The following is an 18,281-nucleotide window of genomic DNA, read 5'->3' as shown; positions in this document are numbered from 1 at the left end:
TCAAAAAAAAAAACACGAGCATACAACATACATAGCTACTTATGCGTGTAGTTTGGGAAAAGGGGGGGAGGTGTCACAATAGAAATTACTTAAACTAAAAGTAAGCGGCAAAACCGAATAATTACAATGTACAACGTGTGTGTGTGAAGGGGTGAAGGGGTGTATGTATGCCTAGTGTGTGTGTTTGCGGGTGTGCACTAACAAAATCGGTGATTCGAATGCCGACTTTCTTCGCTTTTTTGCTTCGTTTATACAATTATGCACACGCCACGCACGTATGTCATGATGCAAGTGTGTGCCCACACACATACGGTGCATTCTTGTGCACAAACACACACGGGCACACGTACGCGTCCAAGGCGCACATACACTCTCACACCTCCACTTAAATTTAGCACTTTCGCTGAGGCGCACACACAAACACACGCACTATTGACTAACGCTGGCTTCTCGTCTGGTCTCGTGGTTCGTCCTTCAAACGAGGTACGCCTGCACGTGGTGACCTCCTCCTCCACCTCCGCCACCACCGCCCCCACCATGCGGACCATGGAGGGTGGAACCGCCGTTCGCCATCCCCGGATGTCCCGCACCAGGATGGCCGGAACGCCAGGATGGCCGATGAACACCGGCCGGAGCCATCACCATGTTTTCGCACTCGAGCGTGCTGTAGTCGGAATCGATGCTCGAGTAGATGTGTTCGCTGGGGGGCCGCTGGGAGGGCACCTCCACCATACCGCGCCTCGACGGTCTCGGTGAGGGTGTTGCCGTCGTCGCGGACGAATAATTCGCCTCATCGATCTCGGGACAGTACGCCGGTGGTGGTGGCTGTCGGAACATCACTCCAGCCGCACCACCTACGCCTACACTTCCACCTACACCCCCACCACCACCACCACCTCCACTCTGGCCGGTGGTTTGCTTGATGCGTTCGTGGTGATCGATCGTGTAGTTGTTGCCGCGATAGGGCGCCTCCACCGGCAACGCGTACCGTAGCTTTTCCCAGAAGTGTCGATCACCTCGCCGAACCCGAGTCACCGTCGTCGTCTTCAGGTACGGCACCAGCTCGACGTCATTCTCCGCCTCAAGCAGCACCCCACCACCCTCCTCCACCACCACGAGCTTGTGGGGGCGACCACGTAACGCGTCATGCACCGCACGTCTCAGCTCGCACCGACTCCACTCGGTCTGGAGGAAGTTCCGCGACAACAGGACGACGATGCGCCGAGACGCACGGGACGCCTCGAGCAGCTGCAGATGGGAAGCGTCCTCTGGCAGGTCTCGATGCTGCAAACACAACCGCAACGGTGGCCGCCCATTCTCGAGCTCGGCCGCGATCGAGCGTGCCACCAACTCGGCGTCCTTCGCCGAGTACAGCAAGATCGCGTCGTACAGCTTCTCGGAGTCTTCGCACCGCGGGCCAAACACACGCACGCCGTACCGCGAGAACAGCCAGAAACGCAACGGTTCCCGGAACACGAACACGAGCAGCGCGAACACAAGGAGACACGCGAGGACGAGCCCGGCCGCCAGCAGCAGGATGTACGTTTCGGACAACCGATCGCCGGGTAACACGGACCGGCCGGCGTAGAAATCGCTGCACGCCGCACTCACGTTGAAATCCAGCTCCCGATGGACGCCATCATCCGCACAGTACACGTCCTGTGGGTCCTGCACGATCACCGCATTGTCCGCCACGAACGCGGTCAGCTCGGGCAGAAACCGACACCGGCAGCTCCACGGATTACGCCCGAGCGAAAGCGATTGCAGTGCCTGCAGATTGCCTTGGGCGGCTTGCAGTTGAAACAGGGGCATCGTTACGAGCCGGTTTCCATCGAGCCGAAGCACGCGGAGTGAGTAGAGCGGCGCAAAGGACCCATTCGCGATGGTTTGTAGCGCGTTGTTTTGTAGGTACAGCTCGCGCAGGAGCGCTAGGTTTTCGAACTCATACCCGTGGATGCGCTGGAGCGCGTTATCCTGCAGGTGTAGCGCTTGAAGTGCGGTTAAACCCGCGAACGTGCGGTTCTGAATTGCCGCGATACGGCTCGCGTTCGCGTACAGCACGCGCAGATTCTTGCGACCGATGAACGCGTGATGCTGCAGCTCTGGGAATTCGTTCCCATCCAGATACACTTCTGTGGCGTCCATCGGGACAACGGGGCGCGTGCCGGAACTACCACCCACCGGAACTGGACCCTGATTACCACAATCGACCACATTCGTGCCCCACGTTTGATCATGATAACACGTGCAGTTCGATGGGCACGTCATCTCGCAATCACACGCATCAAAATCACAACAATGGCACAACGCGAAACAGTGCGTCTCGTACCGGCACAGGAAGTCCTTCGGTTGTAGCGACACAATCGGTCTTATTGGTGATCCACGCGCGTGCGGCATAATACACTCCACGTTCGGTAGGTCCATGATCTTCGGATGTTGGCGCGTGGTGAGATTGTTCACGCGCTGCATCCACTCCATCGAGCAATCGCACTCGAACGGATTGCCACCGAGGTAAAACTCTGGCAACGGTCGATCGGTTGCTGGAGCCGGTGCTACTCGGAGCTGATGCAATTGCAGCTTTTTGAGCGCGTTCGCGTACAGATCTACGCGCGCTAGGTTCACTTTGTCGATGAACGTGTTGGCGTGAATTGTGCCGATGTGGTTGTCATTCACGAACAGCAACTCGACGCTGTTTGGGACGTTCATCGGTCCCAGATCCGTCAGCCGGTTGTGGCTTGCGTCGAGCGTTTTCACTTTGATCTCTTCCTGCAGCTTGTAGTAATTTCCCAGCGACTCGATGTAGTTCCCGTGGATGTCCAGCCACTTTAGGTTGCTTGGGATGAACGCGTAATCGAACCACACGAGGTGGTTTTCGGCTAGGTTTAGCCACAGGAGCGACCCAAGCGTCGCGAAGATACCATTAATATCGGTGAGGAAGTTCCCATCGAGCCGGATAGCTTCGATGTCGAGGTTTCGATCGAAGGAACCTCGCTCGATGTTTTGCACGCGGTTTTTCGCGAGGTTTAGCACCGATAACCGCGGGAGATCGGCGAACATTCCTACCGTCACGTTCTCGATCTGGTTGTCGATCATGCGCAACCCCGTGAGTTGGTTTAGGTTCGCGAACGTGCCGTTCTCGATGCGTGCGATTTGATTCTCGCCCAGATCGAGCGCTCGCAACATCGACAGGTCGCGGATTGCGTACGGCACCTCGGTCAGCTGGTTCGAGCTGAGATCGAGCTCTTTCAGGTCGGAGCAGTTGCGGAACACGTTCGGTTCGACGATGCTGATGAGGTTGTTGTTGAGCGTGAGCTTCGCCAGCACGAACAACCCGTTGAACAGCCGGTCGTCGAGTGTGTGCAGCCGGTTCTCGGCTAGGTTGAGCGTGTGCAGGTTGTACACCGGCAGGAACGCGTTATCCTCGATGTACCCGATCGAGTTGTTGCGCAGATCGAGTATCTGCAGGAAGTACAACTCCGCGAACGTTCGTGCGTCGATGCGGGTGAGCGCATTATGCGCCAGGTTGAGCACAACGAGCCGGATCAATCCCGAAAACGTGCCATTATCGACGTGATGCGATGACAGCTGGTTCCGCGAGAGGTCAAGCACGAGCAGCTGTTCGAGGCGATGGAACAACCCTCGTGGGAGCTCGTAGATCTGGTTCCCTTGCAGGTGAATCTCGCGAAGATCGCGCGATCCTGCGAACAATCCACCCGGCAGCGTTTCGAGGTGATTGTAGCTGAGGTTAAGCGTCCGGAGGGACCCCAACCCAGCCAATGCATCCCCGTGCACCTCCGAGACGTTGTTGAACTCGAGGTTTAGGTGTTGCAGACGGCGTAACTTCGAAACGCCCCAACCGGCCGGAACAGCTCGCAGCTCGTTGTACGCGAGATTAAGCGCCTGCAGCTCCGATCCACCGGCACACGTTTTCTCCGCCAATCCGAGTGCTTCCGCCGATCGGAAGCGATTGTTCGTTAGATTCAACACCTTCAGCCCGGTCAGCGGGCACAGGAACCCGTCCGGTAGGGCACGGATGTTGTTATCGCTTAAATCCAGCGACTGCAGCTCCTTGAGGCCACGCATCGAGCCGGCCTGCAGCTCGAGAACTTTGCCTGGACCCCATTCGTAGTTGCGTGTGTTCACGGCCAGCTTCTTCAGTGCCAGCAAACCCTCGAAGGCACCATCCGGTAGCTGGAGCAACTTGCACGATTCAAGCCGCAGCTCACCGAGAGCCGCCAGCCGGGCGAAGCTGTTCCGTGGTAGCTGACTCTCGAACAGGATCAGCTCGCTACACTCGATGTCGAGCCGGGACGTACCCTCGGCACCTTGCAGATCCAACCCGGTACGTTCGAGCGTCCGCAACCGGCACACTACGCTCGATTTCTCGTACTCCCACGTACACTGGGAACTGGTGGTTAGCGCGAGAATGTTCGCCAACACGGCCACCAACAGCCAGGATGATGGTGGTGCACCATCGCCTCTACTTTTCGATCGTTGCCGATGCATTTCTGTCGAGGTTGATTTTTCGTGAGGGTTTTTTTTTCTCCTCCTTCTTATGCCCCCTTTCGAATTGGGGTTCCTTTCACCCCGATCTCCGTTTGCTTCGCTTATGGTACGATTTTGTATCGCTTTATTCTTTCTTTCTTTCTTTCTTCGAGCTTCTTCTCTCGTTCGCGTTCGCTCGCTTCACCGGCGTATCCTACGCACCGTCGCGCCGGTGACCACCGGCCACAGGGCACCGGGAAGATAAACCGAACCGTTGAAACAGGACGCCGTCGTCGTCGACGACGGTACAACCGGCACTACGGTTACTACGACCAACAACGGCACCGCACCAGCAGTACGCGCACATTCCACCTGCTGTTTGCCACGGCCCGAAACTCGACCTCTTTGTCGCTCACCACCGGCACCACATCACGCACGGCGGTGGGTTTTGATTTTATATTTACACAGCAGCGGACACAGCAAAACGCGGACGACCCGCAGTGTATCAGGAGCGAACCATTTTCACCATCGCCTGGAAAATTTCCCCACTCGCACAAATGCTCACACGCACGGGGAGGTGCACACACACGTATGCACGTACGCACGCACACACACACAAGAGCGCTGGTGGGCTTTGATTTTCCGCAATATTGATTTCCGCACGGTGGCCTTCCTTTGCTACTTCTTATTCTTCTTCTTTATGGGCGCACCTTTCGAACTAGCACAAAACACCGCAAAAAGGACACAGTAGGCGCTGGACTCGCTACGTCACACGTCGCTTCCTTTTTTTTTCGATGTGCACACACGCACGCACAGAGACACACGCACGCACGCACAAGAAGGTTGAAAATTTGATTTCCACAGCTGCTTCGTGGAGTCCACCGCGTGTATCGTGCGGCCAAGTCCGTGCGCTTCCTTGGCGTAAAGGCCTTCCTTTTTTTCCGGCTTGACTCACGGATGGTGACGGTTTATCACTCTACTGCTTTGCCTATTTTTTTGCTCTAATTTTTGCTCCTCCCTTCGCTTATCACGCTCACGTCACGGGGAGGGAAAACTCGTTTTCCAATCCGCTTCACTTCACATCCACACGGGCTCACGGGCTTTTGCACTCGTTTCAGCGACAACCGGCCCCGCACGGTTTCAATTTTCCTTTGCCAACATACAAACATAGACACATACACAACACAAATCACCACACGAATCACAAGTCCTGCCTTCTGAACTGACCGCGTATTTTTTTTTCCCCCGTTCGCTTCTCTGCGTGTACACGACTATCTGCGTTCAGCTTAGCGTTCGCTTTTAGCTGCGTTTCGCTTCCCTTCGCTCTGTTAACGGCTCTGTTCTGTTTCGATTTCCCCGACCACTTTGGAAGGGAGGAAAACTAATGTATGCGCGCGCGGCGTCCGGAAAATTGTGCGTCCGCTCGGCGTCGCGTTCGAACTCGAAATAAAACTCCACTCCCGCGAGCAGGCCCGAGAACGTGTCTGCTGCTGCCGCTGCTGCTGACTCCGTGGTCAGATATCTGAACCGTCTCTCGCCACCGGTGAGACGTGAGAGCGTGAGTTCATCTCTTCGCTCGCTCTCTCTTTCTCGCTCTCACTGCAGGGCGTTTATACGCGTGTGGGAAATGTTTTATGCTTTCATGCTGCTGTGGGGCTTAAAGCGAGAGGTAGTTTCTCTCTCTCGCAGAAGAGCCCAAAACCGGCAGGAATGGCTGGAATGGGCGAAAAAGGGAAAAAAAGAACCCGTCTCGACCGCGGTTGCTCGCGACGCGACTTGAAGGTTTTCTGAAACGTTCGCAACTTTAACGCCACAGAACACTCTGCTGCTGGTGCGGTCAGGTTAGCTTGTTTTTGGAGCTGTAACATGAAAATCAAAATGCGTACTGCAGCCGAGATTTGACTGTGCGTTTAATAATGCCTAGTTTTCTTGCATGGAACGTTCATGAAGATGAGGCTTTACTACAAATTCACTACTTTAATGCAGCCACTTTCATGCGTAAAGATCCCGCCTGATAGGTCCTCACAGTAAAAAGTCCCTCCAACGCCTCAGCTCTACCACTTTCATTCATCAAAAGCATAAATCGAACCACGACCGGTTGATCTAGCGGTTCAGTTCGTGTGCTCTCCACCAGAGTGCAGCACCGTACGGTCAAAGGCTCGATCACGCTGGAATTAAAGCATCGCCTACGAGGTACAACCGCTCAGGTCTCGCTCTTAAAGCAGTCTCTCGTGGTTTGTCTTTCTCTGTGCTTCATTTTCACACCGATCACCGGTCACCATTTGTTCGCCGTAAAAATGCATTTGAAGCAACTCTTCACATGCTGCGGGAAATAATCGAAAACAGAACCGCCAACCGAATGCTCTGCAAACACGCATTTTACGTCGCCGACAAACCATATGTCGTGGTACATTTCCCTCGAGTTTTCCTCCTTGTCTTTTTTTTTTGCTGATGCTTTAAGGGTCGTGGAGCAAAAAAAAAAAGTTCTACTATCGCCTGCATTGCCATAACAGAAGGCGCAGGCACCAGCGGGTTTCATGTGTTTCAGCCATGGGGGTGCACCTCGACGACGCGACGGCTTCTGGTGCGGTGCGGTGGACCGAAGAAATGCAAATTTCATTGCACCCTCTCAACAACATCGGTTCAGTTTTATGCTGCCCGTGTGTAGTTTCGTTTGCCTTTTTTTCTTCTCGATTCCTATTGGAACCAGAGCCGGAGAGCCAGAGAGAATGAACCGCAACATAAATGCGAGAGCGATGCGAACTTCGGGTGAATGTTATGCGTGAGCGCTGTGATAGAGCGAAAAAGCAACTGTTGGCGTGAGAGCGAAAACGAGAGAGCACCATTCGTGAGATACCGTTCATTTTTTCCCCTCCATCAACTCATGAGCTGTATCTTCTCATTCATGGAAAGATGAAGAAGAAATTCACTCACCATGTGTTGGATTTCTCATCTCACCCACCTGATTCGTCTCAGTTTGAGCTTCATTCATCCAGAGTGTTCATTTGCGTTCAGCTATGGATTCTGGATCTTCTGCGTTGGGCGATTCACACAGTTCTTGCTGCGTTTCTGAACGGATGGGAAGGCTTTCTTGAAAAAAAAAGAAGTATTCCCCAAGAGGAAGATGGACAACGAATCATTTGTGTCATCGATGCGGGGGCACCAATTATTAGACATCTTATCTACAACAATCCGTGCACCTGTTCGCGATGCCAGATGTGCCATCTGATTATGCCGACCGTGAGGGTGCACTCATTTTCCCAACCTAAACCACGGCCGTCGATGGCTCCCGCGAAGCATTCCATCCACCACCAACCGAGGACGCGGCTCTCGCGCTTGATTTATGTGCCGGAAAGGATTAAAATCAGCCCTGGCACACAACGATTTGGGGTGCCGCCGTCCCGGTTAGTGCGTGAACCGAAACCACGCGCTCGCATTGCGCTCGCTATCGGCATCGCACGTACGTGACTCACAGTGGGTTCGAGCAGATTTCCACGACCTTTCGGCCGGCGGCTGTTTGCCGTTCGCATCATCCCTGCCGGTGGCCTCCGTGGAACGGTACACGGTGGTCGGTTCTCGCCTCACTCGATTACAATATCACCATACGGAGGGCTCGCTTTTCCGATGGCAAATTAGGCGCATTTTTTCTTTTCGCTTCCCGATACTGCGATCAGCTGGACTTACGAGCCCGCAACACCAGGGAAAAGGGGTTGAGAATGCGAGCACGTGACGCAGGCGTGTTTTGTTTGGGTGCTTTGGGCACATCTTGCGTTGGGCCACATCCACGTGGCACGGATTAGAGCCCGGCGGTTGGCGATAGTTCCGCGTACAGCAGGAATAGATTCGGTTTCCAGCACCCACCGGGAAGCACTCGGGAAATGCCAAACGATGCGTTTATCTATTGGCAAAACAACGCGAACCGAACCGAACGGATTAGCGTTGTTCCGGGAGGAGTGTGTTTTGTCGCTTTTCACCGGAATTAATACCGCACCGCGATGGGAAATGTTGGGCGCACGTGCGAGGTGCATGAAAGTCATATTATTTTTCATAAACCTCCCGCGGGGTTGATAAATGTATTAGTGCGTGTGAAAATTGCAAACTCCTTTTCGCTGGGTGACGACACGAACGAAAGGGGTTAATAATACTGATGAAACCATTCAAAGCTCAACGGATTATGAACTTTAATCAATTGCTCGACAGTAAATGCATTTTTCCATCAATAGTTCATGACTAATAGCATTTTTTTCCCGCTGTCATAATGATTTATTATTTTATTTGACTTTACAGCAAATAAAGAAGAAATAAATCAATAAAGCTTACACCGAACGGATGAAATGGATTTAGATCAAACAAAATGCAGATGATTTCGCGAAATTAATCAGCCATTCACAGGAAGCAATCCACACGTTTATTCACTGTTTTAATGGAACTAATCAAAACTATGTGTAGAACGTTCTGTTTTATTCTATGCAATGCTTTACAGCGAGTAACGTGAATTCACACTTTCTGACAAATGAAAAACCATCTTTCCATCACCGATTGTGTCGCTTTTCATCGTGTAAAATATCCACCCCGGCCCGGAACAAGGCTGTGAGGGCGTTGGGAAAGTGTGGAAAGTGAAACAGGACTCTAATCAGCGGCCATTGCACATCCGTGATGCGTGCGGACGCGCACATCCGCATCATTAATCACACGCCCTTCCAAGCGCCGCCTGCTTCGATTAACCCATCATCAATCTTGAGCCGGTGGGTTTTGTGGCCAGCCAAGGGCGGCTGCCAGCCAGGAGGTGTGACGAAAAGGAAGGATTTTCGATCGAAATCACTTACACTCGGCGCGTGGAGGCTCGCGTGGATCGTGTCCGCTTTAAAACGACGAACGCCGGTAAACAATGTGAGCCTCACGCAGACACCACAAAACCACATGTCGCAGCAAATGGCGCGAGCGTTAGCTCGCGTTGTGGTGGCGTTGGTGGAGACGATAAAAAAACCCCAGGAGCACAAGGAAGCACACCATATGGTCGGACAGGACAACAGCAGCAGCAGCAGCAGCAGAGGCACCGACCGACCGGTGGGTAATAAAATCGACCGAATTATCGAGTTGGATGGACGGTTTCGCTTTCACCTCGGTGATGCAATTATGTCGAAGGACTCGTCCCAACAACAAGACACACACACACACCCACATACATTTATCCCCGAAAAGAGGCGATGACTCCTTGGGGCTATTTTTAGAAACCAACTCCTTCCCCGAGCTCATTTCATACCCTTGCGAGCTTGAATAACTTCAATCGCTTTGAATTCGCTTATCTTGCCCTAGCTAAAGGTAGCGCCGCCGGTGGACAAAAACATACGGCACACGGGGTGAGGGATGATGGCAAGGTGGAAGAGAGCAAAAAAAAGGGGACACGAAGAAGAAAATCCTTTTCTACCTCTGCCGCCTGCGTGCGGGATGCGCGTCCTCGAGATAACCACGGCCACCGTAGCGTTATCCTTTTATTTTGTTGCTTTTTTTTTCGTTCCCGTTTCGTGTTGTGCTCCCGACCTCTTCCAGCTGGTTTCAGCTGCGTTTCGGCTGATAAGCCGTGGAAGCCTGACACTAGCGCAAAACTACCTCACCTTATGGTGTGGCTTTTATGGTTTCTGCTTTTTTATGTGTGTGTGTGTGTTAAAAATAGAGAGAAAAAAACAACTCGTCGTCCTTTTGGGTACCTCCGGTAGAGTTCCTCGCGGGGGCGGGATTGTTGCGTTTTTAGAGAAACCGTAAACATCAGCATCAAATTCCTGCCACGGTGGCGCGTTTTTTCGTTGACGTGCCATTTTTTTTGTACTTCTAGTCCAAAAGGACCTTCACGCTGGACGACGCCAACTTGCGGGCTCGCGTGGACAAAACCGCGCGTTTATCATCGCGCAACCATCTTGAGTCCTTTTTTTTATTTTTTAGTTGAAATCCGGCAATGGGGAGGTAGCATATTTTGCAACTACAATAAGCGGCAACAGCAACAAAAAAATCCATCTCATCTCGCCTTTCAATTGACATCGTATCTAATTTGTACAATCGTTTCAGCCAACAAACGGTAACAAGAGCCCCTCGATTCGTTGACAACCATCGACGAGTTTGGGCGAGTCCTTTTTTCCGCTGCTGTCTCTGCTCTCACTGGAATAGGAATTTCTTCTTTTTCATTTCAGGATAATGTTAAGGTTGAATTCCTTTCGGTTCCCGTCTTCCCACGTTTTCCTTTGGCAGGCTGCGTGTTTCTTTTACCTACCGGGCGAAGGATATCTCGTAAGTGAGCCGCTTTTTGAGCAGCGAACTCATCTTCGAGATGCACGAGAGCGTGCAGCGGGCCACATGTCCTGGGAGCTGAAGGACAATGTGACAACTATCCCTCACTCATTCGCCCTCTCTCGCTCTCGGACACGGTTCAAACTATCGGCCCCGAGCGCATCCTTGTTTTCATTTATTTATGTGATTTGTGTGCTGCCTTTCCCAGCGCGCGTGAGGATCATCCGCCGGTGCAGCCAAGGGTCTTGGCCGCTGGCGTGATGCTGCACTCCCGGGACCCCGGGTATCGGGGAAAAAAAAGGAAAATGCAAAAAATTATCCTAAACCCAGTAAATACCAACAAAGCGATGAAGTGGATGGGATGGGATAGATAGGATTCAGCAAACGAGAAGTAGAAGCTGGAAAAGAGAACGAAAGAAAAACGCACACCCCACACCCAGGACGGAGGGAAAATCGGCGAAAAGAGAACGAGCGAAGGACGAAACAACGAAAACAGGCCCCGGACCGAAGCCTCATAATGATGGCGAAAACGGTTTTGATCGAGCAGGGATTAGGCGGTGGTATGTCCCGGGTATTGTCCCTGGCCATTATTACACGGCCAAGGGACCCATTCTCGGGAGCGGTTTTCCTCCTCCCGAAATCGAATTCCGCCCTTCTTCCCTTACGCCGCTTTGGTTGCTCTTTTACGTTGATGGCCAATTTCGGGCCCTCTTCTTCTTCTGCCAGGCCCACCATTGTCCTTCCCGGGGCGTTCGATTAGGGGCCAAATTTGTCAGGTAAAAAACTGTCAACTCACGCACGCTCCGAAGACTCGAGCGCGAGCTCGAAGCCATGCCGCCGCGTCCACCTTCGATGGCAAATGATGACGAGCAGACACGTCGATCTGTGGTGAAGGGGTTTTTTTTTCTGCACTGCGGTTTAACTGGATGGCTTTTCGAGATTCCGCTCGCCGGGATAAAGGATTCCCGAAGCCCGTCAGCCCATGGGTGATGATTTTCCATTTCCCGCAGGCGACTCTCACGCAGCTGCTGCGTTATCCCGTTGAGGGTACGTATTTTTTTTTCTCTCTGCTCTGCTTTCTCCTCTAGTGTGCAAAATAAATACGAACCACAGCTTCCATGCCCTGTGCGCACATGTGGGTGCGATTTTGAAAAGGATCCCAGCACCGAAAGGATCGCTTTTCATTATTCCACCAGCTTTCGGTGGGCTTTCTTTCGTTGATCATCAAACAGCGAAAAAGGAGCTTGACGAACAAAGCAAAAAATCGTTTCCGTCGGCTTCCGGTTTGCCGTAATTGTTACCCCTTTTTTTTTTGCTACCACCAAGCGGGTGTCGTGCGAAGGTGGCTTCGTTGGCGTGTCTCGTGGGTGAGCCACAAAAATGGCAAATTTGCTACCATTTATCGGTGGCAGCTGGCAGGATGGGTTCTATTCTGCAGGGACGAGCCAGACCCAGACAAAAACGGGCGCACAGGCGTATGTGGATGATTTTGCATAAAGTGCAACTGATTATGAACGATGATCCCCTGCTCGAAAAAGGGTTTGCCTCGTCTCATTCGAGGTGGTTTAATGATGAGGAACAATATTTTGACACCACATGTTCCCTGTGGGGAATGAACGAACGAACGCGAGCCAGCTCGTGCCGAGGGAATTAAATCTAGCATTATCTGATGGGTGATTTGGGGGTGCGTGTGTGTGTGCGAAAATTAAATTCCACCCGTCAGTTTCATTATCCCGTCGGGTGATGTGTGGCAACATTTAGTACCAGATGGTCGATAAATCGTCAAACATTCATTATAAACCGATCGACCTTCCTAATTTCACTTCTAAGCCTACTCTAGTCGACGTTGTTTTTATTGCTCTCTCTCTCTCTCTCTCTCTCTCTCTTTCTCTCTCTCTCTTTCTCTCATGGAACATAATCCGAATCTCAAGTGTCAGCTGCCATAATTACCCGGGCCCTTTTTTTGCCCCGTTAAGTGTCTTCTCGTCTGTCAACCATCGTTTGCGCAAGAGATCAAAGTATCCATTGCCATCGGTTCCATTTCCCAGCGGCACATGCGTGCGTGTACGGGGAAAATCCCGTACACAAATGCAGCTGAGATGCTTCAAAACCACCACGCACCACGGTGAAGCGTAATTGTCAAATCATCGGGTCCTGTTTTTCTCGAGCAGTTTTCCCCGTCACTACGCTTCAAGTGGACTCGTAAGGATCGCGAGACCACGCGGGTTCTATCTCTCTGGACGCGCGCAAAGGAACGCCACTTACGCGACGCCAGAAGTTTGAAACGTGAGTCCGCGTAAAATGTAACAAAAATAATACCCCAAAACTCTCGGGGCCGTGGCGGAAAAATGTTGCCACCATTTCCGGTACGCGCCGTTCAAGCAGGAAGCGCTTGTTATTTTGCTCTCAAATTGCACGCCACACTTGCCGAACCGACGTAAGAAGGACGTGTGTTTGTGAGTTTGCCTTTTTCGCTGGAGGTGTCCTTCAAAAACAGAACGTCCTTGCAGCTGCCAGCGGTACTGTCCACGCGTCGCACGCCATTTACGACCACACGAACCATGGTTTACGACCGCGTGCACTCACCGGCAGAAATCGACATTGGCTCGAATTACTGTTTGCCGCATGTTGCCTTTTTTCCCTTCTCGTTTTGGAGGACGCTGCACACCCATCAATGAGCGTGACCGTGCCGAGGAGGTGTCCTTTTTTCTGAGCCGTGGGGTTCCCCAAGGATGCGCTTTGGCACGAGGCAGCTCCAGCAGGGAAAGAAACACACGAAATTAAAATAAATTCGTCCTCCCGTCCTAGGGGGTATTCTAGTCAACGTGCACGCGCATGCCATGACACGGTTTTACACTGTTTCTCTCTCTCTCTCTCACTTACACTCCCGGCGTCATCAATCAGGTACTGAGGTCCTTCCATTCGAGGTCAGTATGTTTTTTCCCCCACAGCCGGCACTTTATTGCACCTCGCGAGATGGATGGGCTTTTGGGTGCATCCTCCGGTGCAACGATGCATCACGGCGAGCCGAACCAGAACGGGCACCCACACCCGGGTTGGGGGGTCCATAATTTTACCCATCGTCCTCCTCACGGCACCCGTGTATGACAGTCGTCGGTTGACGTGTGGCGGATGGCTTCTTGGCCGTGACAGAATATAGGGAGCGAAAAAAAAACCCATGCACAACCAGGAAGCTCTCACCGCCGGGCGGCTACAGGAACGTACGGCAAATATTTGTGCCGCTTTTCAAACTTCCCTGTTTGCTGTGGCCTCCGTACACTTGCCTCGTTCCACTCCAGGGAACGCTCGCTCCACGGGTCCCAGTAATTAAACCCAAAAGCGCGGATGACTCGTTACCCGTCCGGTGGCCGACCGGTGGCCGCGGTCACGGTGATTGAATGCAGTGAATTTGCTAGATTTATGATGCGCCCATAACCGGCTGTCGTTCACCACGCGATGTGGATGGATGCGTTTTTTGGCTTTTTTTTCCCTCACTACACACTCGACCACGTTTCATGTAACCGGCGAGGGAAAAACAAACGCTCACTTGCGTTCGTTTGTTTCGTGTTCTATTCTTCGCGGGCTTCTCTCCCGCTTGAGTTGCGGTCGATAATTAGAAAACAATTTGCTAGTCCGTTTGCACCTTTTCCACCCTTTTTAACCCCTTTTTTACCCGTCCATGGGTGCAGGGCAAGTCCATGACACACCGTTGGTACCGCTAATTGACAGCAAACGAAATTATGTGTGTTACTGCAATAATCAACTCGACGGCGGAAACACGTGTCAACGTTTTTCCTTTCCAGCACCGCGGGGTCCAGTTCAGTTGATTAGCATGTGCTTGCCGGCTTTTTATTCGTTTTCATTTCCAGCCAATTTTCCGCCTCCCAGAAATTACTGTGCGGATAAACCGGAGCCGGAGGCCATCCATAGTGGGTTGCACGAGCGAAATTATTTATCCCACTCTTCGGTAGGATGTACCAGCGCGCTTGGAGGGGACATTTATTATCATGCAAATGGTGTTTTTTAGCCCACCCGCCCATTGCCAGAATGCGCGATAGTTGATGAATTAAGAACACTAGCGCAACCGTTCATTTTTTATCCACTCATGTGTCCGCAATATAGAACATTTGAATTTCCACAGCTCTCGCTCTGTGTCTGTGATGTGACGGCATTCCTACACACCCGGTTCGCTTAATTGGCTGTGGGAATATCGATTAGTGCAATTACGGACGTCGAGCGCTACTGCAGCCATCCACGTCCGTCCACGCGTAGGGCCACGAGTTTTTTTCTGCATCTCTTTCGCTCTCTCCACACCCAGGCGCGCAAACGTTACTAATGACCGATCGCTGGGACCACCGAACCGGGTCCCGTAACGAAGTGACATTGTTCGCAATCATATTTTATGTATTTCGTTCGAATTTATTACGAGCGCATTTCCACGCGCCAACCCCCGGGTTGTGATGCTGATCGTTAGCTGTCTAACACAGACGAACGAAGCGTCCGATGGCAACAGGCGGGCTTGCAAAAGGGAGAGAGGACAGCTGTATGTGTGTTTTTTGCGTTCAATTAATGTCGAGACTTTGGCAGGAGTGTTACTAAGCGGGGTGTTAAAAATCGATAAAAATTTCGCCCAAACCGTGCTACCGAGGGATGGGAGTACATTTTCTGTTGCAGACACATTGCGTGTGTCATGGCATGATTTTTTTTTGTGTGAGCTATATATATGTTGTTATTCTCTGTTTGACAGTTGCTAGTTGTTGACCTTTAAACAATTTAATCATGGCTAGCTTTGATTTGATCCCGACATAGTTGCTCTACTCCCTCTAGAAGAGAGAATGTGGAGGAGTATAGAACTGTGTTCATGAATAATTAAATGAAAATGTAACAAGCAAATATCACATGAATTATAACTTAGTTGTTACATGGGGATTATTCTATATTTTATTTTCAAAAAACTTTGGGATAAAAACAATCCCCCAAGTGCGACTGCCAGCTACACCCACAGCATTGCTGTGTATATAAATGTTTTATGATTTTGTTGAAAAAGAAAAAAAATACACTCCCATTTGACAACGGGCTCCCTTTTCGAGTGCATCAACAACTGTTTAATTTGTTGATCACTTTAAACTATTAAAGAGCATTACTACCGTTGCCCGGGCCGGTAACGAGCGGGCTCGTTTAACCCCGGACGGTTTATCTTCCCCGTGGGAATGCCAGGCGGGATATATTTTTCATCGGCCAAATCTTTCCCTCTCATTGCTCACACGGCGGTTGTACTGCATCTGCCGCTAACAGAGGAAACGTAAACTTCGAATTGTTTTACATCCTTACCGGCTGGTAAGAAAGCACCGCACATTGGTTCCTTCCGGCCTGGTTCTCGGCGCGTTTCCCTGAGGAAATCTTTATTTACGATTACGCCCGTCAGCCCGACCCGGTAGCTTGAGCAAGAGAGCTTGGAAGAAAAGCAAGAGTGAGATTTTTCCGCTCCATCATACACGAGCGGTTCGCGTCTCGGGTTCGTGCAAAATTGAAACAATCTTCAACCGTCGGCATGTAGAATCTTCGCAAAAGGGGACGTCTCCTCGAAGGATTTCCTTAAGTTTTTTTTTTCTGTTTTCCCGACACCGCTAGCTCGCATTTGCACGCACCGCATAAACTTGCTTTTTGAAAGAACCAGGACAAAAAAAAACACCCCCACCAAAGTGGAAGCGACAATTCAATCAATATTTCAACAGGTCCATTCTGGAATGGATCTCGATGGGGTCATTCGATCGTTTTAGGTACACAGCAGGCGTTTTGAGAAGCGCAAGGATCAGTTTAACAGCACATCCACCATCGGCCAGTCAACCTGAGGTTGCTAGGCAACCGGCAGAAGGGCAGCGCAAAAAAAGAAAAATCCCTCTTTGTCCGCCGCAACTGCACGGATGGTGTGAATGTCAAATACAAACGATAACGAAAGCGCGCTCTCGTCAGTTCCCCACTTGGAATGGTTACATTTCATCGTCCCTAGCCACCCACACACACACACACACACACACACACTGTCAGGTCATTTTGCACCGGACGCTGCTTTTTATTTCAACCCCCACCAGCCCGTCCAAGGTGGGCTTTGAAATCGAACCGAAATCAAACACGATAGCGAGAGGGACCAGATATTTCGCCATCACGAGCGGCATCAGGTTGCGTGCGCAGGAGCTCGGTTGAGGGGAACAATATCTAGCTTTCCCCCCATCATAGGACAACTCTCTTCACTTGCACACAGAAAGTGTCCGATTCGGATGAAGGCGATTTTTCTTTGCCGGAAAATTGCGGATCCTATCGAAAAGTCAGCCTACTACACCGGGTTTAACGAGTGGAAAGACCCGACAAAAATGGGTTTCTTCTTACTTTCTTCTGCTCTCATCTTATGCGCAACGTTTTCATTGCTTGAAGACAGGTTTTCTTTGGGCATTTTCCCACCCCTGCTTAGGAATATTTGATCCATGGAGCCGTCTCGGCGTTATCCGTCCTAGAATTATCAAACCGGCATCGCTTTTGAGACGGTCCAAATTTAATAAGGAATTGTTCCCTCGATTCATGTTATGCTTAAGGAGTCGCAGGAACGACCGTCAACTTTAAATCCATGGACTGAGACAGCTTTTTGGGTTGCGAGAGTACATCAAAATATATTTATAAACGTCAGTTTTGGAAACATCATCCATTTCTCAGCATTCCCTGTTTGAATAATGGTACTGCGAAAGTTTCATTAATTACCAAGGAATATAAAAATCACACTAATAATTTATAAGAGATTCGTAAACGTTTTCAATGGTGATGGCACAAACGCCGAGAAAAAGAAAACGAACGAAATAACTTCTCATCAAAAGCAGTCCCCAGCAGCAGTTTGTTACACGTCCGTTGAGAAATTGAAATGCTACAAGAACGACGCCAGGCGCAGGAATTCTAAATCGATCGGCAACTGCACCAAATCTTCCCTTGGGCGAGTGCTCTTTAAAACCGGAAAAACCATTCCCTTGCATGTGCCCGTACCGAGGGATGAATAATTAAACCCATCCTTGGCCCCGAAAGGCGCAAACTCCGGGCGGAATTCAACCAAAACCCCTGCGGGACCCAAGCGGAGAGCCGGTGAAGCCGGCGCAGCAACAGGAAGCCGACTCGGGAAAACCTTTGGGGACAACAACTACAAGACGACGCCGGCGAAATTCCAAGGCGCAAGATGCCGTGACGATATGGCGATTAAATTTGACTACCGGTAAATTACTGCCATCATCGAACCGGTTGCATCTGCGGCCGGGCAAAAGTTGCATACCTGCAGCCGCAGCAACCTTGTCGGACATGCAATTAATGAGGGCATAATCACCTTCGTTTAGAGCGAGAGAGAGAGAGAGAGCAACGAAATTAATCACCCTGTGTGCCCTTCGAACGGTGGCCACTGGGTGGGTTTTGGCGATACGGACCGGTTTTCCGGCGACAATCCTTAAGGAGTCTCCGGTCGGTCTGCGGGTCTCATTAGC

The 18,281-nt window shown here is 51.3% G+C and overlaps 1 protein-coding gene across 2 annotated transcripts; it reads right to left on the bottom strand.

Moving 5' to 3' along the window:
• Positions 1–474: 474 nt before the first annotated feature.
• LOC128720769 (toll-like receptor 7) lies at positions 475–5,913 on the bottom strand. Of its 2 annotated transcripts, XM_053814464.1 has the most exons (3): positions 894–5,913; positions 537–839; positions 475–503 (listed from the first exon to the last, which is right to left on the bottom strand). In XM_053814464.1, the coding sequence occupies exons 1-3, from the start codon at positions 4,504–4,506 to the stop codon at positions 475–477; spliced, it is 3,945 nt and encodes a 1,314-aa protein (XP_053670439.1). In that variant the 5' UTR covers positions 4,507–5,913. The 2 variants fall into 2 exon arrangements, with proteins under 2 accessions (XP_053670439.1, XP_053670438.1); XM_053814463.1 differs by having other exon boundaries at positions 475–5,913.
• Positions 5,914–18,281: the final 12,368 nt, after the last annotated feature.

Source organism: Anopheles nili, chromosome 2 (assembly GCF_943737925.1).
Source record: "Anopheles nili chromosome 2, idAnoNiliSN_F5_01, whole genome shotgun sequence".
In the NCBI taxonomy this organism is placed as follows: Eukaryota; Metazoa; Arthropoda; class Insecta; order Diptera; family Culicidae; genus Anopheles; species Anopheles nili.
Note: the sequence above shows the minus strand (reverse complement) of the source record. Positions and strands in the feature narration are given on the sequence as shown.

Coding starts and splice junctions, on each gene's coding strand:
- LOC128720769 (XM_053814463.1), bottom strand. CDS start 4,506: ATGCATCGGCAACGATCGAAAAGTAGAGGCGATGGTGCACCACCATCA.